General features: G+C 40.0%; 1 protein-coding gene across 1 annotated transcript in view; it reads left to right on the plus strand.

Moving 5' to 3' along the window:
- The first annotated feature begins 6,700 nt into the window (after positions 1–6,700).
- Positions 6,701–21,818, plus strand: part of ITGA4 (integrin subunit alpha 4) — a 34,662-nt gene continuing 19,544 nt past the window's right edge. Inside the window, exons 1-10 of the mRNA XM_063162259.1 lie at positions 6,701–6,896; positions 6,983–7,104; positions 13,098–13,204; positions 13,295–13,418; positions 14,704–14,771; positions 15,420–15,549; positions 18,957–19,042; positions 19,370–19,429; positions 19,523–19,660; positions 20,311–20,422. Coding sequence (XP_063018329.1) covers positions 6,712–6,896; positions 6,983–7,104; positions 13,098–13,204; positions 13,295–13,418; positions 14,704–14,771; positions 15,420–15,549; positions 18,957–19,042; positions 19,370–19,429; positions 19,523–19,660; positions 20,311–20,422 — 1,132 coding nt within the window. The 5' untranslated portion in view covers positions 6,701–6,711. The remainder of the gene's footprint in view (positions 6,897–6,982; positions 7,105–13,097; positions 13,205–13,294; positions 13,419–14,703; positions 14,772–15,419; positions 15,550–18,956; positions 19,043–19,369; positions 19,430–19,522; positions 19,661–20,310; positions 20,423–21,818) is intronic.

A 21,818-nucleotide genomic window follows, 5' to 3' on the forward strand; every position in this document is an offset into this window, starting at 1 on the left:
CTCACTGGAAAGGGGGAATAAAATTGGTCAGACCTGATCCCAATGTAACTAGAATTTGTAAATTTTTAGAGTAAGTGAAAGGAAAAGTTCAAGTCAAAATGTTATGAATTCTCAGGTCCATTTTGGAACAGAATACATAGCCCATAGAATATGAGATAAAAATACAAATGTACATGGTTTATACATGTATACTGGGCAATAAGTCTACAGATTTTACAAGTGCACAAAAGGCCACATACGTTTCAAATACATCCAGGTACAATTAAAACAATTCAGAAATAAACTGAGAATTAGGACATGTCAAAATCAAACCTAAAAAGAAAATATTTAAGGTACTACATGCAGTACTCTAAAACAGAGCAAGGACAATTCAGAGAAACTTTGTCAAGCAGAACAGCATCACATTGGTTTATTTCATTACAAGTTTTCTAGCAACAACATGTAACATTGTTTATAGTGCCCATTATATAAACAGAGAAAAAAACCCAGCCAAACAAACAGGCAAATAGACACAGCCTACTTTGGCAAAATAACGTGAACAACTAAGGTTACCTGTAAGTGGATGAACTCTTAGTAGTATATCCTCTACATAATTTGTTGTCTGCCTAATCTCAATACTACTACCTTTTCCTTTAATGTAAGTGTAACTTTAAAAAAATTCTCTTTCAAATTACATGACAATGATACAGATTTGGTCTTTTTTCTGCAAGCCAACAAAAATTATTAATGTTTAAATTGTCAGGGTCTAAACTTTTATTGGACCTGATAACTGTGAAATCACAGATACAAAGCTGGCAAATGACTACTTATGAATGTAATGCCAGTACTAAGGGCATTTTAAGTTGAGATTTTAACAACTAGAGCCATGATAGCTTGCCAGAAAATTTTTGTTTTCCCTAATTTTTAAAGAGGTTAATAAATTAATGAAGACACAGTATGGGGAATGGATGGGTTTTGGACTCACACTAAGAGTATCCATGAAAGGCGTACAAGAAAAATATTAATATACATACATAAGAAACATAACAATTTAGAAAAATCTTTTATTTTCATCTCTTCTGAAGAATTCCAAAAGTGTCAAATTGTTCATATGGCTATACAAAATCACCCAGTTTTCACTGTCTTCTACCATAATTCCTTCTTACCATATTGTAGTTCTGAATTTAGCTGTGGTTTGTCCTAGACTTTTCTCTGCAACTCTCTTGAACTCTCAGGCCTGGCTCCTCTTTTGAGATGCCTGTTTCCATTTTTACATAGATTAGGAGTTTGTGCAGCAATCATTTTGTGCATATCTAGGATTTCATGCTGGCATCAAAGAAATGACCAGTGGATGAGAAATATTTTTAATATGCTCTCTCAGGAAGCAGAATCAGACATAATGACTACCATCCTTCATAAAGGTGACCTGGAGTCCATATTCAGAGGTATGATCTCATTGTGATGTTGTCTGATGAAGCACAATATCACATCTTGAAAAATGTATGTTATAATATACTGAAGACAAGACTGAAATTGGAATGGCATTTCCTCCAGATGTTTCCTTTCAGCAGTTCTCTTCCAACAACTGTTTCAGTTTTGGTTTCTGGTGGATTATTTTCAAGAAATAAGGAGGTCTTGTGAGGTATTTTTTCTATCTGAAATATTAGCTGTTGTCACTGCTGGAAGAACATGGTCCATACACATCCACCCTTTCTAATTTGGGGCTGTTTTCATAGTGCTTAGTTTTTCTATGGAGCCAAAGGCTTTCAGCCTCAGCATCATTTCACTCAGTTTCTAAACTATTAATTGCCCAACTTGCACCAATCATTGACCATGCCTATTTTTTGTTAGAAATTATTTTATAAAACCCTTAAAAATAAATGAGAGAGACAACAAAGAACCTTACACTCCACTCAAACTATTTATTTAAGTTCTTATATAGAAACCTTTGGAAAATAAAAACAATTAGGGCAGTCCTGCATAACATAACGCTGTGATTGTATTGACATGTGCACATACTTAAACACTGATGCAAATTGAAACTAACATTAATGGTAAGTGCCAAATTCATTCATACCTGAGTACAGAACTGATCCTTCTTTTCAGCAAAACTAATATCTACTTGTTTAAATAACCAAGATTGTGCTTGTACCTTGTGCTCCAGCTTATTTTGCTTAGCAGATGCAACAGACCAATGTTTAGCTTAAAATTGCTTTGCAGCTAAGAAATAAATCTAGGCAAAGTTTTTTCAGATTCTGTTCCATTCCCATTGCATCTGATCTCATCAGCAGACATGTGGAACCTATGAAAAAATAGAAATATGAAAAAAATAGAAACATGAAAAAATAGAAATACCAATAAATGGTCAGATTTTTTTTTCTGTGCAGAGATGAATGTGTTGAAACATTAATTAATTATGGAAAAATAATTATGGGAAAGCACTGATTTAAATAAATTATTAATTTTTTTTAAAAAGAAAATTACATTTTTTTATGTTGAAATTCTCTGAACATACATATTTCCTTTTTATCTCAAAAAGATTAGATCTAACTAAAATATTTGTTTAAAAAACTGATAATAATGAAAAAATGCTGCAACTGTGCTGAACCAGACTTTTACAAAGAAAGACACAGAAATGGTGCATGAAAACACTCTTTGTTTGAATTTCAGATGGGAAAGTTTCAAAAGTTCAGCAATTCCTTAGGGATGGGAAAAGAAGTTACTGCCCAATTCTGCTCAGAACCAGTTATTTAGTCGTGTCTGGTCTCGCAACTCAAGAATCTTTGACAAAATCTTAAGAAATAAAAATCACATATATGCATGTAATGATTAATTTCCAGTTCTACCTATCTGTAAATCAAAATGCAGTTATTAGTTAGGCCGTTGTTAACTATAATTATCTTTTGTTTGCTTCTTCTAGTCAGGTTGCCATAGTCATTGTCTGTATGACATTATTATATGTTTAAATACTGGAAGGCTCTTTTGGCAGATCAGTCTTTATTTCAGCAGCACAATTTTTCAAGGGAAGAAAAAACTTCTTTAAAGAACTTCCTAAAAGCACATTATATGACTGTAAATATATTATAAGCTGATTAAATTAAAAGATTGTTTCTCTTTTCCTGATTCTAAAGGAAATTCAGACCTCTAAAGAGAATATAAGCAAAATTATAAAATTAAGACCCTTGCTAACATTTGTTTCTTTTTGGTGCCTCCAACATCTGTGCTTAATTATACTTGTCAGTGGACAATACAACCTCTTCATGAGAGCTCACATGTATCTTACAGCAGAGGGAAGATGAAGTTTCTTGAAGACAGCCTTAGAGGTAAGAGTGTATTTGCCTTCTCTAATTTCTCAGATGACAGCATATGAGTACTAGACTTTGTGGCCCACTGCCATTGTTGGGGGTGGTGGGGGAGAAATTTATATAAAAATAAGACATAGTTATGGTCTGACCAAAACCCTAGATTTTCCATGTTTCAGTAAATCAGAAAGGTTTAGAAACTTCAAATTTGAAATAGGACTATTTAAGTACTTAGACAATTTAAAAATTAAACTTTCATGTCTTTCTAGTTAGGAACAAGAACTCAACCACTGATTGTTTTTATTTCTAATTCAGAGTAGATTTGGAGACACTCTTCCGTAAGCAGCAGTAGGCTTACACGACACACAGGAGACTAGGGACAGCAGAAAGCAGCCATATCCATGACAATTTTTAGCAGCACGTGCTTTCATGTATTTATAACACAGCAAAAACAATCATGTGATCAGTTTCCCAACACCAGCCCATACACAGGACTTAATTTAATACAAATGCCTTCCAACTTAGGGAATCAAAAATTATATATTCCAAAGAAGAAAGCTGACAGACATTCAGAATCAGGATGTTCTTCCTTCAGTAATTTTCTTTCCCTTCTTCTCACTTAAGAAGGGAAAGAAACTGCTTCATTTTAAGTTAGATGTGTAGGTTTTAACTTTATAGACTTGCTACTTCTAGAAAGTTAAGGCTGTTACATGAGAAAGCTCCTAAAGCTGCAGCATCAGTTTCAACCATCCTATAAATGCAACCAGTATAACTGTCCAGCTACACAATATAAAAACTACAAATCAGATCTAGGTTTGGGGGATTTTGCTGAGTTATTTTTAACTCAGATCACTTCTCTGATGTGTTTCACTGCTCAGACACTGAACAATTTCAGTATAACAGGGGCAGCAGTATGACTCAAGAACAAGCAGCAAGAGATGAGGACAGTCAGATGAAATGTACACATCTGCTGTAAAATATGCTGCCAAACTGCAGACTAATATAATTAACAAATCATCCCACTGGCTCCTCTGAAATTGCCTTAGATGGTGAACCAAATTCAAGCACAAAAGCAAGTCACTGTTATATTTTGCTTCTAGTGTTATTAACCCACAGAAGACTGTGGGAGATGTGCTGTTGCGAATGAATAGCAGCAAGACATTTTGGGGAGGACTTCTTTTATTATTTCAGGATAACTTAGATATAAACTGATACATAACTGATATTTGATTTGTAAATACGGTACTTGGCTTCCAGTGTTGGTTCCACCTTTTCTGCAAATTCTCTTAATCCCTAATAAAACTCAAGTTCTCTCTCCATTACTCCATTGTCAGTTGCATTTATTCTGCTCTCTGCCTGGTACCTGAATGGTACTGAAACCTAAGAATATTTCTCAAAGTATGGATTTCTGACTCTCCAGTAATTTATATTCCTCTGATTTCATTGATGCCTGGTGGATCATGATCACATCCATTCTAGCAGAGTCTAGGAAGACAACACACACATTTCCTCCTGACAGGTGATGTAGAGGTCTCAATTTCATATCATAGCTGGTAAGCAGCCATGTACACACCAATAATTGAATCCCATAACTTTACAATCTACCTTTTCCTGTCAGCTAGGAACCCAGCCATCATCTCAACATGGTTCCTGCATCATGGTGGAACAACCATGTCACAATTTTTCGCCAACTAAACCACAATTTAGCATTTCAGTTTTGAATCATGTTTGTTTTGCTGCTTTGAAAATGAGGGTGAAAGCTTCTTGAGTAGTAGAAATGCAGATTCACAGCTGCTGTTGATTGTTTTAACTCCTTTGATGTCAGTAATTGGAAGGAAGATGAATAGCAGCTGAGAAGCTGTTTGACTCCTTTGCACGAAACAGCCACTGCTCCACATCAGTGTCATCCGGAGAAGCCCTCTGATGGCTCAAGAGATGAGGACCTAAAAAAAGATACACTACTGACTGGCTGTCAGATCTTCCACTGTGCTGATCTCATTCCAGAAGCTACACATCTGCATGTGGTCAGGATGACAAGATGTTTCGCTCTGCATTGCCTCAGTTCCCTGCTCTGGTAGTTGCTCAGCATTTTGCAGAAGTGTGAAACTTTCCACATTTCCACTAACTTAATGGAAATCAAAGGGGGGTATTTTTCCAAGAAACTTAAAATGCCACGTTCTAAATTTCCATTAGGGAAATCTCACTGTTATTTCTAATGTGTATAATATTTGATAGTTGCAATCATACTGGATTTTATTCCAGATGCAGGAAGTAATCTTTGTAACTAAAATTTTCATTTACAAGTTCTTCTGTTCTTGTTTCTCAGATTCAAAATACCATTACACATAGGTCATTCATATACAGGGATTATTATAGCAACAGGGAAGCCCTGGTATTCAAACGACTTCAGTGAGGCAAGGTTGGCAGATAGAAGTAAAAGCCTTGATTTCAGGATGAACTCAACTCAATATGAGCTAAATCAAGAGTCAGCAACTGATTGCCGAAAATACACAGAAAAGCTCCTCACCAAGATCAAGGGAGCCCTTACAAGGTCTGCCAAATACCAGATCTCTTGCAGAATGCTCATTTTCCTTTGTTCCTTTGCTGTCTGGAGGCATGGCTACTAACTTTGTCAGCAACTGAAGAACTGAAAAGGAATGTGAAAAAGTTACTCTAAAATGTAAAAAAAAAAATGCGACGGGGTGCTGTTTTGACTACACCACACGTGAAAGGAAGGAGCCATCAGCAGTGAGCAGTCTTGCGCAACACGGGTAGGCCAGGCTCACTGTGCTCTGCTGCTGCGGCACTGGTTTCAGGAATGAAATACCCCCACCGGGGGTCAGTAGGCAAGACCCCTCAGCACACCCACGGTGGGGAAGGCTTCAACACAGGGGTACTGGGATTTTCCTAAATGTAACGGTAAAACTCAATCCTCTCCACACTTCCTTCCTCAGAACACAGTCCTGCGCTTGGGTGGAGCTGCCCGCCCGCTGCTCGGCGGGAGATTTCGGGATAAGTTTCCAGCATCCCCTTTTGCCGGCCCGGCCGGCAAGTGCGTCGAGGCGAAGCGAGGGGGACGCGGCCCTCTCTGCTTCGCCGGGGTCGGGATGGTCGCGTTCCACGGGGCCGTGCACTGCCCGGGGACACGGGGGCCACGTCCCTTCCGCAGCGTCCCCGTGGGCGCGGACGGGGCGGGGAGAAACCCGACCCCCGCCGCCCGGGCAGGGAGAGGGGCTGCGGCCGCGCGGGGGGAGGCGGCGGCGGCAGAGTGTCCGTGTGACTCCCCCGTTCGCGGGGACACCCCCAGCAGGGCCGCGGGGAGGGTGACCCAGGGCGGGGCAGGGCGGGGCGCGGCGCTGCCCTGCCCTCTCCTCTCGCCGAGCTGAGAGGCGGGAAGCCGGCGTCGGTGCGCTGCCGGTCGGCCGTAGCCATGCGGAGCTGCGGGAGGGCGCGGGGCGCTGCGGGCTGGGCCGCCCCGCTGCTCCTGCTGTGCCTGTGCCTGCTGACGGCGCGGCCCTACAACCTGGACACGCAGCACGCGCTGCTCTTCCGCGGGGGCAACGGGACCTTCTTCGGCTACTCGGTGCTCCTGCACCGCCACGGCCAGGAGCGATGGTGAGTCCCGGCCCGGCCGCCCCCGCGGGGGCCCGTCGCGCCTTGCCCTGGCCGCGGCTCCTCACGCTGCCGTCTCTGCCCCGCAGGCTGGTGGCGGGAGCGCCCCGGGCCAGCTGGCCCGCCAACGAGTCGGTGGTGAACCCCGGGGCCATATTCCGGTGCCGGATCGGGGGCAGCTCCAGCGGAGAGTGCGAGCAGCTCCAGCTGGGTGAGTCGGCGGCGGGCCGTGGGCGGGGAGACCCCGGCGGGGCGGCGGCCGGGGACGGACGGACAGATGGACGGACGGAGGGTGCCCGCCGCCCTGCGCGCATCGCGGCTCCGCTCTGCTGCCCTGCGGGGTGTGCTGGGCCCTTCCGCCGTAAACTGCAGAGTGCTGTGCCTCTCGCCAAAGGGCTAATGCCCGAGGACTGTAGCGGCGGCATCAAGAGAGATGACATGACCAAAACTTGATTTGGGGAAGTTAGGTGTGACAGATGTTCCCACAGCCGTTTCTCACCTTTCAGCCTCCGAGTCAGAAGCCCCGTGAGAGTTTCGGTGTGAGCCCGCTCTGCCCCCGCTCTCAGGGCAGTGGGTGAATGCAATAAGCTCAGGGATGGGAGGGTGGAAGTATGTGCCTAAATCATGTTTTCTCCTGCAAAGCCTTCTCTTCGTAGAAGCCACCCTAAAGTAACTCTGAGCCACAGCTGTCTTGCTGATGGGTTCCTCCTGCTTGCAGATTTATTGGAGTTTCAGGCGAACAAAGTTCTTCTTGACTGAATCGGTGTTTATGGGTGCTGCATTTAACTTGGCTTCTCTCTATCTCCACGGTCTCCATACTTAGCAGATGTAACTGGCTGAACTTACTCAACTTTCAAGCGTTTGATACTTGTTAAAAAGGGGAAGGCTTTGCACTGGGCTGCCATGAACATGTGTGAATTGCTTTGGGCTCTCTTCCTGTCCATTTGCATACAGTGCTGTTGACGCTATTCATGTGCTATGGAGAGAATCTTCCCCAACTTGTACTGTGCCACCCTCCGACCCAGAGTATCCCATCCGTTATGAGCACACCACCCAGCGCGGGGAAGCGCGGGAAAAGGGCTATCAAAATATTTGAAAGCAATGGCACACCATGAACTGGTGGCTGTCAGGGCGGAGCTCTGTTTGGTGACAGCAGTCTGTAACCAAAAAAATACTAAAACAATTATTTCTCTACATGTCTGTGTATAAAACTTAGAACTGACAGGTTCTAGCCTTCTGTCAGTTTGTTTTTAGTCTTTTTTTGCTACAAATCAATATAAGAGTTTCAATTTGTAACTGGGCTACAAAAACCTAAGGTACTTCAGTGGTGTATTAGGTGTAGTCCTATAAGAAAAAAACAAGCAGTTGCTGCTAGAAAGAATGGAAATTAAATTTATACCAGCCCAAGTAGTATTTTGGGGGTTTGTTGAGTAATTTCATTCCAATACTATATCTATTAAAAAGTTATACATAACAAAGACCTATTTTTTTTCTGGCTGTCTGATTTTTAGGAGGCTTGCAAAAAATCTAGGAGGCCAACTAAAGTAGTGTCTTTATAACTTATGCTAAGAGTCAATAAATCCCTGTTCCTAGATTGGTAGTAAAAATAGTCCTTTACTGTGTGAGGGAAGAAAAGGAAGACTTGAAAATTTCAGATTCTTTGAAAACTACAAACATCTGCAATGCCTTTCACTTTGCTCATTTAGCCAATGGAGAAACAAAATCTCCAAAGAAATAATATGATGGGTTTTTCTTCAATAGCCTAAGGGATTCTAAGTGAAATGAGGCAACAGATATATGAAAAAGTTTATGTAGTTCCAAAGGCTCAGCTTAACATGGCCTCTATTCCCAGAATTGAAGGCTGCAGGTTATGCAACATACTTTTTAAAACAGTTATGTAGTTATGCCACATTTTTTCAAACTAGGTTTTCATTACTGCAAAGATGACATCTTTGCATCACTAAGGTTTGTCTGTAGTATTTCTGAAGTTAAATAGAAGCTGAAAAGAAGTGCTGTATTGTAAAACAGGTCATGGAGGTCAATGAAGAAGCCAAAGGCAGCTGTGCAACATGGGATGTGAATGAAGTGGCATAGTATCTGAGGTCAGAGAAATGTGCAGGGAAACTTGCAATTACAAAGCTGAACTTAATTATCTTTGTCTAACTCATTCGAGTTTGGATTCTGATCTCATAGAATAGGGAATTTCCTTAGAAAAATGTGTGGCAATATATTGCGCTGCTGAACAGGCACAGTAAGAAATAAATGTTTCTTTCTTGCTCTTAAATAGTTGAATTTGCATTTTGTTCTGGTAAAAACCTCTTTGAGGTGGTAAGTTTCTAATTATAAGTCATAAAAAAGTAGAGGTGATAACAGGCAATAGAAATGGCTTTCCAAATAAAAAGCTTGGGCTTCTGTAATAAATGGATGTGAATTACTTGGAGACATAAATATGTTAAAATACTTTGTCACTCCTTTTTGCTAAAGTAGCCTTGAAACTGCCATGACTAATTAATGAAGGATTCATGAACCATTAGGAAGCTTCTGATCACACAAAACTGCTCTTGTATTTTTACGTGTCGCAAGTCCCTATCTGCTTTCTCAGAAGCAAAAGGTCTGCTGGGAGCAGTCTTATGCTGCAGTCATCACAGTATCTGGGATAACTCATCCAGACATACTTTGAAGAATTTTAATGTTCTTCAAGATGTTGCAGGCCCTGGGCTGGTTTAAGAGCTGAAGAGAGCAATGAGATACACTAGTAAGGCTTCCTTTTCCTAGCCCCTCATTAACACTTTTAAATCTCTCTCTGATTGATGAATAGAAGAGTTTTCAGTCTCTTTTTGAGTTCTAGTACTTCTGTTTATGGTGTCAAGTGTTCTAGACTGCAGATTTATATGTATTCAGAGTATTTTTAAATAATGGCTTATGTTAGATGCAGAGGCTTGTTTGATTATGAAACTTCAAGTACAAAATACAATACTTCAGGTTGAGGCACTGTGTCCATCTTCTAGTCTTGAGTTTCAAATCCTTGCCCACGTCAGCTTGGGGTAGTCACAGATTATTGCAGAGGAATTTACACAAAGTTTTCTATACATTTTGACCTATTGAATTTTGGACATATAAAATGTTACAGAAATTCTTCAGTAGCACTGCTGTCAGATTTGAAACAGTGATTGACTGGCGAAAGTATATAGGAAATAATTTGTGCAATTTGCCGTCCTGTCTAAAGAAAAAAATAGTTTTAGCTACAAATGAATGCAGTAAATTCACTGCATACTGTTTAACATAAGGCCAGAAAGCTCTGCCTGCAGTTTCAGTCTTGCTCCCTCCTTTAAGTCTCTGCTACAATTAACCTGTGAACAAATTGCCCTCTAGCTCCCCCAGCTGAATCATTACAATGGAAAAGTGAACAGTTAATGGTTTTCCCCTAGGCAGAGCTGTGTCTGTTCAACTTTGATTTCAGTAAGTTTGAGTTTTGGTAGTGTGCTTTTTATGTTGCTTGCATTGCTCATACCTTGCAAGTGACCTCTTTCAAATAGCCATACTATTCCAAGGAACATGGGATCTTCTGGACCTAGGTCTGTTACAGAAAGATGGAAATGGATATAATTTAAAATGTTTTGGGTTGAAGTCATTTGAGGGACATAAGAGGGATAAACCCCATCAGGTCTGTTACAGAAAGATGGAAATGGATATAATTTAAAATGTTTTGGGTTGAAGTCATTTGAGGGACATAAGAGGGATAAACCCCATCAGATCTATGAAAGCAGAAAGTAGTTCCTGTGTGAGTAAAACTAGACTCTTAGGCCCTGACACCTAGGAGCAGGATATCAAGACGCTTATTGCCTTTGCAGCAGACTTCATCATTTTCATCAGTTAGCAATGAACCAGAGGAGTTATGGAAGGATAAAGTGGGTGATGAGAGGCTGTTGGGCATGGAAAACACTGGAGCAAGTTATATAAAACTGGTTTCTCAGATGACATTGCAAACATCTGTATTATGATCCTTGAGGCCAAAACCAGAAGTGGCTTTTTAAGTTCTGACCATATTTGTGTGCAGTTGCATTGTTTCTGTGGATGTGTTCAGAGGGGATTGCAGCAGAAGTGTATCTTCCAGCTGTGTAATGTACACAGGCATGGGCAATTACTTATTTCTCAGTGACTTTATGACAGCACGTGCTCCTTTTCCCTGAGGCAACCAAGCTGCCATGTCCTCTTGAGCTTATGCAGTGCTGCTCTGTTGCTTGTGCAGAATGCTGCATTTTCTCATTTGATAAAGCTTTTATAATGTCATACCCTGAGCAGGGACTCATCAGGCTGTCTGGGATGTCAGGTTCTTGCTTCTCTCTCCCACGAATGTCTGTAATTTCAAGGTGGTTGAATACTTGCCAGTCAGAGAAAGATAGGAAACATAAGGCCGCGTTTCAGTAGAGGGCCAAAATAATCCTGAATCAACGTATACTGGAGCAAAGGAAAAGGGGAATGCAATCCATTGAGTGTCAAAGAATGGTGGTGCTTTTTCTTGTTACAAACCTCTGAAAGAGGCACAGGAAGGAAACACTGAGACAGGCTGAACTTACTCATCTCTCACATCATCATTGTCTGGTTTTATTTGATTTAGTGATAAAAAGTCTCAGTCTCTTGGGGTCTCAATTTATTGCCCTGGTCTTCTCTATTTCTCCCATTTCCTGTAAGTCCACATAAAAGCAAGTCCCAGGTAAGTCATTATTAGAAGAGGATGGAACTCATTGCTAGAAGGGAATTACCAGAAGTGCCTTGTGCAGTTTAAAGGAGGACTAATTCTTACACATGGGAGTGTAATGGAGTTTTCTTTTCTGAGGATATTTCAATCAGATAAATCTGCTTTTTAATTCATGTAAACCATGGAAATGTCTCCCTTAGGTAGTGAGAAGTTTTCCATTGCATAATTCAGTTCCAAAACTAAATTCCACACTTGTTTCTGAAAAGCAGTGTATATTCAGTACATGGAAGCGTCATCTCTGACATTAGCCAATAGGATAATCTATATATTCATTTAAACTCTCTAATGCATTGGACAGTAATAAATGCCAGTTCTGCTCTCAGCACAGGTGTTTTGTTTGGTGGGTTAATTTTTGCAGGCTTTTTGGTGGGGCGAGGGGTGAGAAGGTGTGGGGTGTGATTTATGGGGCTTTTTTCTGTGCAAACAATATCCCATCAGCATTAGTACTCTGTGGTCTGTACTGACATCCTCTTCTGGATAACTAAACTAACACTTAAACCTCAAACATTTTGGGTTCACCTGTAGTTGTATTCAATCTGAGAAAGTTTTAAAAATTATGCAAAAGAGTTTGTTCAAATGAACTAATGTGTTTCCTTATTTTATAAGAACTTATTTTCATAAACTATCACGCTGATGCATAGAAAATACCAATTCAACAATTTGATTAATGCTTATTCATACAAACATCTTAAAAATTAAAAACTTCCTTTATATAACTTAGAATAAATGCGTAGCTTCTCCTTACTGTGGGGTTCGCTACTGCTTTCCAGAGGAAAGCAGATGTTTGCTAACTTGGCAATACTGTGGCCTTTTGAGCTGTGGGGCAGAATTAGAAGACATTTCAGTGTGTTTTCTCAAGGTTTTAAAAAGTAACTCTACTTAAGAACCAACACTAAGAGCTGCTAGTGAATAATTGCAACAGTGAAAGAAGCATGCAGGATGTGCATAGGTAATGATGTGCCATCCCCAACAGAGGTGGCAGTTATACAACCCTTATTTGATAGCCATTTGCAGTAGAGATTGTTTTAAGATCTGCTACCAGTAGACACACAGTTGGAGGGATGTTTGCTTTAGGCTAGAGTTTAGGTGGCACTCACAGTTATTACTTGTGTTTCTTACAAACATTTAGGCTGAAGAGCACTTACAGGGACAGCCCTTCACCAGAATTGAGTGTAATGTCACTTTCTATCTGAGTAATGATGGGGAAGCCCATCCTCACTGCCAGCCTATCACATTCAGAGCCAGGATGTTCCCTTTGGCTACCCACAATCATAACTTTGCTCAAGAAGAAAGTAAAAAGTCTGTGTGACCTGTGTGAGACAGAGGTCAGAGCCACCGTATCCAAATTGCAGCACCGTCCCCCAGAGTTCTTGGATTCTCCTGTTACCCACCACATTGTTCTTCACCTTGTCCCTCTGTTCAGAGCCCTGGTCTTTGTCTCCTAGGCCATCCCAGTAGCAACTACTGTGGGAAGACGTGTGTGGAAGAGCGGGATAATCAGTGGCTGGGTGTCAGCTTGTCAAGGCAACCAAAGGAGGACGGATCTATCATTGTATGTATTAACCACTGGGCCTGTTTGTCACACTGCAGCCAGCTTTCTTGGGCTTCCATGTCAAATGCTGTGTTTGTTTTATATCTATAGGCTTGTGGACATAGATGGAAAAATGTGTTTTACGTCAAAATTGAGCACAAACTGCCACAGGGCATTTGTTTTACCATCTCTCCTGATTTCCGAACTGTCGATGGAATACGCCCATGCCATATAGGTAAGCAAAAGGCTTGAGTCCTTTTGTAGGGAAGGGTGAGATACGCAATTGAATGGTGCAGAGTTTGTGAAAAGCCTGTGTTGTTATGAGAAGGTGTTCTGCAGCCAAAGGCTTGGAGGCTGAGTGCTGATGATATGAGCCCAGTTTGTGATGTAAAGATGTTTATCACTTCAAAGAAAACCTGCTTTCAAAAGGCAAAAAAAAAAAAAATGGAACAGGGCATCAGAGTAGTTTTTTCCCAGATTGCATTGCTGAAGGATGTGTGCTTTTCAAAACCAGGCCAGTAGAGGACATCCTTCCTTCCTTTACTCTTGTCATTGCTCTGGAGAGTCTCACAGCAGAGCAGCAGAAATACCTGCAAGTGATTGTACCACCTGCTCCTTAGCCTTTGATGCAAAGGTGCTGCAGTGCCTGTCACATTGCATGTCCTTGTCCCTTACTTGTCTTCTGCCAAGGCTGCTGCTGTGGCATGAGACCTTCAGGGGTTCTTCCTTGGAGAACTTCAGGGGCAGAATAAGAGGCAGCACCAGAATCTATCAAATGATTCCATCCATGCTTTCCCATTGTTATCTACCATCCACCCAGGAGAACAATCACGTGCCCTGTGCCTTGCCAATGCAAGGATCAGCTGACAAAGTGATCTTCCTGTGCAGACAGAGTAGTGCCATCAAATGTCCCACTGCTGGCTTTGGAGACTCTTACAAGGGGTAGTGAAATCATGTGTTTTTTATCTTTGGAGACTTTAAGTGTACAAATCTGTGTATGGAATGAAGGGAACCCTGATGGCAGGCAGTCAGCAAAGAATTGCAGGAAAGCAGAGCTGGGACAGTGTTGGATTGCTAGGATGAAAGCAGGATGTCCGAGACTGCCATAACACAAACCCCTCATGGCACCAGTGGAGCACAGGGCAAGTTCAATCAAGCCTGTCAGAGTATGCCTGAAGTACAGAGTGGAAGAGTATCCAGACGTGGTGCTCAAACTATTTGTCTGTTTCATTCAGGGAACAATTTTGAAAGTATAGCCTTTAAAGTCAATATTTCAAAGGCAGGTGTGATCAAGTGACACACAGTGTTTTAAGTTTGTTACAATAGTATATTGCACCTAAAGGCTATCTAGTAGAAACCAGTCGTTTTAGTTTTATTGCAGAACTGAAAACCAACTTTTTGGGGAGGTGTTTGTTTGTTTGTTTTTTCATAAGTTTTCTGAACTTCTATTGAAAGCCTGGTGACAAAACTCTGGAAGTACTTGCTTCTCATCCTTTTGAATATTTCTTGCCCATTCGCAGATCATGCACGAAAGTATGGAGAAAGACATGGGTCATGTCAGGCTGGAATATCTAGTTTTTACATTGAGGTGTGTATTAAAGATACCAGAAGTCTCTCTGTTTATATACTTACTTTTATGTATAATGTCTAAAAAGGGATGTGTAAATGCAAACATCAATGCTGTATTTTATTGTGGGAGGGAAAAATCACTTTTTAATTTATTTTTAATTAAATCTTGCTATGACTTGCATGGTAATTCCCAAGTAAGGCTTTCATTTTTAATCCCAAGAATACTTTTACACCTTACTAAACCTAAGTTATTTTTCATCTGGAAAAAGGGCATGGATATAGCAGAGGATGAAATTTTATTATTATCTTTAATATGTTTGATGTAACATTTATAATGCTTGCCTTCTTGCTTTACAGAGTAATACTCTCTATTATTTAATCTTCATTCCATCCTAAGATTGTGATTTCTAAAAAGCTCATTTGAGAAGAGAATATCCTGAATTGCTGTATTTTGTTGTTACAGTTTAAAGCTTTTAAAAATGGTATTTTTACAAAGTCTGGAAAATATTATCTGTAATTTAGTAAACCCCAGTGCTGAGCCAGATGCATCTCCAGTAGCATTTCATAGAATTCACAGGAGATCTAAACAAGAACATTTTACTTGTTTTGCTTATTTTCATGAATATTTCAATGTGAGTAACATGGCTTTGTTTTGCTTTTCTTTTAGGACTTAATTATAATGGGAGCCCCTGGATCATTCTATTGGACTGGTTCTGTGTTTGTATACAACACAACTGCACGTACAATCCACTCTTACACAGATTCCAGTAACCAAGTGAAATCTGGCAGTTATCTAGGTACTTAAAGGATTTAACACTTTACTAAAATATAAGCTAAATGGCTGGTCTTGGGGGGAGTGCACAATGTTTTTGAGTGTTTTCACTATTAACCCCAGAAGCAACAGTTCTACAGATGATTTCTAATTTTGTGAAGTATTACTCATGTATAAGGCTTCCTCTCTGTTCTTTTTATGAGGAAACTTCTCAAACAGTGGATTTCTATTCTTACCATCTCTCCACTGACTTTTAACCCTGTCTTGATTTGGAAGGTAGGAATGCTTCTGATTAGCAATGGTTTTCATTTTACTCAAGTCTGCAATGCTGCCACGAGCTTTCACAGAAAAGACAGTGGTTTCACATTTAACAGAAATATGAAAAAATTTTTACAGTGAAAGCTGCAGGGAAATCTTAATTGTATTGTCAATAAGGGGAACTATGCTGTGACCTTTAGAAACAAACTTTCCTCCAATGTTGTTTTTTTTTTTTTTTTCCTTTTTTGTTCCAAACATATTTTAGCCTGGATATGTGGGAAGGCAACCCTCATTTATGAATGTCTGTAACCAAGGCCGTGAAGTTCTACTCATGTGCCTATATCCAGTAACCAGCTGAATTTAGTGCTACAGTTTGGAAAGGTTTATGCCAAAAAAACAGCAGCAGCTTCAGAGTTCTCACTGCACTGAGAAAAGCTCATCTGTCCTTCCTGAATTCCTAAGCAAGAAAATTTTTGCTTGTGACCATTGGGTTTTGCATTTTCCCATTCGAAGTTCTGGTTCACGTGGATAAATATTTCCTGTTTCTGATTCCACTCCTCTGACAATAGGAAGTTGGCATATGTTATGAAATAGCTATTGTGAAACACAGTGAAACTAAGACTTCAGAATTCAGTTCTGGGCCTGCAAAGGCCACAGGGACTCTGTGGGAAAGTCAAGCAGAAGAGAGACTGACTGGTGAAGGGGGATCAGACACGCAGATGCCTAGGGTCAGCCAGTAGAACTTCTAACCTTTCACAGGACAAAAAAAGAGCTTCAGAGAGTGGAAAGCTCCAGTTTTCCAATAGTAATCAGCAGGAAAAGTACTGCACCTGCCTAGGGAAAATAAATTCATTCCAGATTTCGGCTTCTGAAAGTATAAGAATGAGAATTTCTGAATGAGTCAAATCATTGACAGCCAAAAGCCAGATCCAGGCAAATGGGTAAAAACCTGCATAAGGACTGTGTTGAGGAGAGGTTAGCGAAGGCCTTTGCACACAAATGTGATCTCTCTTAGTTGCCCTGGCCATCCAGGACCTGAAGTCAGCTAGAGTTTGCTTCACTCTAGTGATCTGGTGCATGTTGGCTCAGCAGAGCCATATGTCTTCTGAACTTGCCCTTCTACAGGAAGGTGAAGAAGAGCACCATTAACTCATCTGTATGTCTGTACAGTAACAGCTGTGATAAACTTGGAATTTTGCAGTTTCATGCTACTTTAACCTCTGCTCCTTTCCCTCATATTGCAGTTGAAGCCCCATGGTGTGGTTGAAAAGGTTTAAAGGTACCTTCCTTCCCTCCCTCAGCATCTGTGCCATCTTTATAATTGTTGAAGACAAAAATCTGTTCAGGGTTAATTCTGTTACCAAATTAATTTTTTAGAAGTCTGAGTCTATTGCTCCCTTAAGTAATGAATGAAATTATCCCTACCAAATGGTGGAAGTATATTGTGACCAGAGTATAATTCAAGCATGTAAGGAGATAGCATTATCTACTTACTCTATTCTTGCACTCATAGGGACAAAGGCATTGGTATCTTTAACAGTTTAATGAAAAACATAAATAAAGAATAATGATTAAGAACCTAGAGACTACAGGAAGTGCAGTAGTATTGTAGCGTTTTCCATAAGTTGGAGGAAACAAGGGTGTTCGTGTGCCAGACAACTGAAAGAAGGAAGGAAATTAGATATTTGTAATACATAACACTAGGTAATATTTTCTTGACTACTTGAAAATCTCTTGGAGAGGCGTAGCTGACTTCTATAAAAGGAATTTTCAAAATTATTCAGCCTTTCAATTCAGCTGGCCCTGATGAAAAAGTAACCTTAAGCACTTAAACTGCCGTAAAGAAATCATAAAGTAGAAGACAGTTCCTTTGAGAAATCTGAGAAGGGCAAGTAACATTTCAGAAAACTGAAAAACTGTAGTCATGGTAAAAAGGAGAAAACTATGACGTTGGAAATAAAATTTCATTTCTCTATTCCTTTAAAGGGTCAGTTATGTGATTTCCCGTTCCCCTGCCAAACATTTTAATACCATTAAAGAAAAATGAGAACTATGTAATTACTGTAATTCTTGTGTATGTTTGGCTTTTTTTTTTTTTAAGTCCTTAAGAATTAATAATGTTTGCACTTTGGCAAAACAAAAATAACTAGAAAGTAAATGTCAGAGGAGGTAAATTAAGGTTCATCCTTAATTTTTTGTTGAGTAAATAAAAGCTAAATGTTGACCTTCAAATGATAAATTGCTCTGTTCATCTCTTTTAGATTAAAATATGAAAAGAAAAAGGTGGCTTAATGAGAACTTTAATTCTAGGCAGTTGTGTTCACTGACAAAAGATTCAAAGCTTGTTCTCATCTATCTAAGATGATTTTTCCATTTCCTCTGCATTCAGGAACATCAGCAGTCATTCAGTAAATGCAAGAGTAGTGGAATATGTTATCTGTCCTGTATTCTGAGTTGTGATGTACTCTGGAAAGAGTAAGGATGACTTGTGCAGCTACAGGTTAAGGTGTTAGCCTTTATTTTGCAATTCTGTGTCTGGATGTCTGCACCAAAACATGGTCCTGTTTATAATCTCTCTCCACATACAGAAATGCTTTGTAATGTAGATTTATTTACTAAAGCTGATGTAATGGCTTCTTACTGCATAATAAGGCTTTTGCAGTTTGTTCCTGACATTTTCATGTGTGTGTCCATGGTGCTTTATGTGTGTATGTGCACATAGAAATAGCACTACATTTAATTTTTCTTAAATCCAGTTATAATAGTCAGAGTAACAATTGAATCTATTATTTCCACATTCCAGTGCATCTACTTGGATAATTTTTATTTGTATTAATAGTGTAGACTTACTGAACAATTGCAGAATATGCATTATCAGAAGGTGCTTGCAATTTATTTTATAAATAAATTTTTGAAGTATGACAGATAATTGAGTTCTTGGGAAGAAATGAGTGTTTCTGACACTTTTTCGTGCTTGATGGAACTTACTGTCTGTAGTGACCTTTTACTTATACTTCAAAAACTTTCTATTCTGCTTTCATTGCTGACTTGCATGAGGTCTGAATGTCAGACTCATGATAATTTATGGTGTTGAGAGCTTTTATAAGGCATGCTCCTATTCTTTCTTTGTTACATAGCATTCCCAGTATTGAATAGTGCATTTCTGATTTGCAGGATATTCTATTGGAGCTGGACATTTTCTGACACCATCCAGTATAGAAGTAATTGGAGGGGCTCCCCAACAGGAGCAGACTGGTAAAGTAAGGAATTGTCTATAATATTGACTTAATGAATATAACCCCAAAAATACTATGATCTTCCAATATAGATTAATATATTAAAGACAAGTATCAGATGTGACTTTTCATGGGGGAAAGTTGAGTAAGGAATTAGGGTAGGCAATCTGGATAACATTGACGTGAACTGTGGTGTTGAAGAAAGATGCAGGTAGGAGGCAGGAGGTAGCTGTAATTTGTGATACTGAGCACTGCTGTGCTGATTCTCTAGCACATGCTGTAGAGAAAGCACAGGGAAGTGTTCCAGATTACAGTTTGCTGAATTCTGCTTGTGTTTTCTTTTCCTTTTAGGCATATATTTTTAGCAAGGAGGGGGAAATAAATATTCTCTTTGAAGTAAAGGGCAAAAAGGTAAATCTGTCCTATTGCTTTTCTGCACCTCATAACTTCTAGTGCATCTTCATTAAAATGCAAAAATAATAATGATTTCTTGTCTGCACACAGCTTGGTTCTTACTTTGGAGCTGCAGTTTGTGCTGTGGACCTGAATTCAGATGGCTACTCAGACTTACTGGTTGGTGCTCCAATGGAAAGTACCATCAGAGAAGAGGGAAGAGTTTATGTCTATATTAATTCAGGTTCTGTAAGTATTTTCTCTTAAAAACACACGGCAACACAGCCATTCCGGTTTAACAGGGTAAGAGGAAGAGTTTACCTCTCTTCTTATTCCATATTTCCAGATATGGAAAAAGCAGCATTAGGGCTGTGATGACTGCCCCAGCAGGAGTGCACAGCCCACCCCCAAAGGCTGCAGTGTCAGCTGTAGCACAGTTACTCCCACCAGTCAGTGCTGGAGCTGCACACAGACTGGGTTCGTTTCCTAGGAGCTGTAGGTGGTGACAGCCTGCCCCTGCAGCCCCTTTCCAAGCTCTCCTCCACTGCTGTGCTTCCCACTGAACTGCCAGCTGAAGAGCAACTTACCAGGCCCTTCAGAAACAAACAAGGACTGAAACATTTGCATGCAGTTACTGGTACCAGTCAGGAAACAGACTGGTACTCCTGTTTTGCAATTGACATGGCTGGACAGATCATGCATTAGAATGGGCTTCTTTTCATTCTTTCTAAGGTTCAGAAGTGGAAGTGTAGTCGCTTTACTATTCTTACACTAAATACCATAAAATGTATCTGAAAATGCTTGCTTCTACATCAATAAGTTTGGTGGGGGTATATATTGGCAGTTTTAACATTTTGAGTAATATTCCATTCATGTGCCATGTGTCTGTTTTCCTTCAGGGAGCAAAGATGGTAGAGCTGAACATAGAGCTCAGTGGGAGTGACTCGTATGCAGCAAGGTTTGGAGAGTCTATAGCCAATCTAGGAGACATAGACAATGATGGCTTTGAAGGTAAGAATACAAAGAAAACCTGTTGGGTTTCATTCTCTGTGATCAGTGGAATGCCATGATAAACAGGAGGATTATGGAAGTCTGAGAATTCTTTTGGTTTGGGATTTGACTTTTCTTTTCTGACTGGAAATACAGCTGCTTCACAGTCATTGATGTTTAATACCAAGGCACCAGGTTTTGTCTAATGGAGAGCATGAGCATAAAGTGATAGCATAATCTGTAACTTTTGTAACTCAAATGGAATCACTAATCATGTTTTAAATATCTGAGATGAAGGTTGGGGAACAATTTGGCAATTTTGTAACAATCATAAACAAAAATGGAGTCAAAATCTGCTTCTTTGTCCCCACTAAGTACTAAATACATGGAGATATTGAAAGCAACCTTCATGTTGGGAGACTGCTATAAGAAAAAGGCTGGAAGCGAAAGATAAAGAGAAATTGGGTAATATAAAGCATTTTTCTGTAATAATTAAAAAGCAGAGCGGAGCCAACTCCTTCAATGATCTAAACCATCAGTATCAGCCCTGTAAAGATAGTGATGTGGGTGGTGGTGTAGAATCCGACCTCAGGAATGTGTGTGTAATTTTAACAGGCACAACTTGACTGTCCCATTTTCATCTCACTAGTAGAGAGATGTATAATGTGCTTTATGTGGTTTAGTCACCACAGTATGGGCTCAGTCAATGTGGATTCAATGAGAGAATTGCTGTGTAAAACCAAACAGTCAAAGGTTTGGGTTTTTTGTGATTTTGGTTCAGTGCAGCCTAAAGTATTTCTGATTTGCAGATAGTTCAGTTTTTGCTTATTTGTAAGTGTAAGCTCCCAGTTATTAACAGTGACTTTCAAGATGGTGTACATTATCTCCCCATCCCTCCCTGGTAAACAGCCTCTGGCTATTTGAACCATGGGAGTTTTTGGTAAGGGCTGTTGAGGGTGGATTGGCGTGTAGGTATGTTCATTCAGTTTGTTACAAATTGCCATACCCCTCTGGGATTAGGTCATCTAGGCATAAAACATATCCCTTTGTGGCAATATCCCTTTGTACTTTCATTTCCTTGTTAAATGCCTTTCCAAGATAATTATTAACTGTTATGAACACTTCATAGAAAAATAAATGGATTTTTTTGGGCACTGTAATAAGAGTACTTGTGTTTCAGTGACTTAATCCATGTGGGAAGAGCAGGAAAATCATCACTGTTCCATAAATATAAAGCTTGGGTTTTTTCTCTTTTTTTTAAAGATCATGATAATTTTGCCTTCTTTCATGGTAACCTTTTAACCTCTTAAGGGTCAAAATTAGTATTGCTAGAAATAGACTGTGTCTTTAACAAAATGGCAGTACTTGATTGTTGCTTTTCACACACAGTAATTAAGGTAGAATCAGATTACTGAGC

Source organism: Melospiza melodia, chromosome 8 (assembly GCF_035770615.1).
Source record: "Melospiza melodia melodia isolate bMelMel2 chromosome 8, bMelMel2.pri, whole genome shotgun sequence".
Classification (NCBI taxonomy): Eukaryota; Metazoa; Chordata; class Aves; order Passeriformes; family Passerellidae; genus Melospiza; species Melospiza melodia.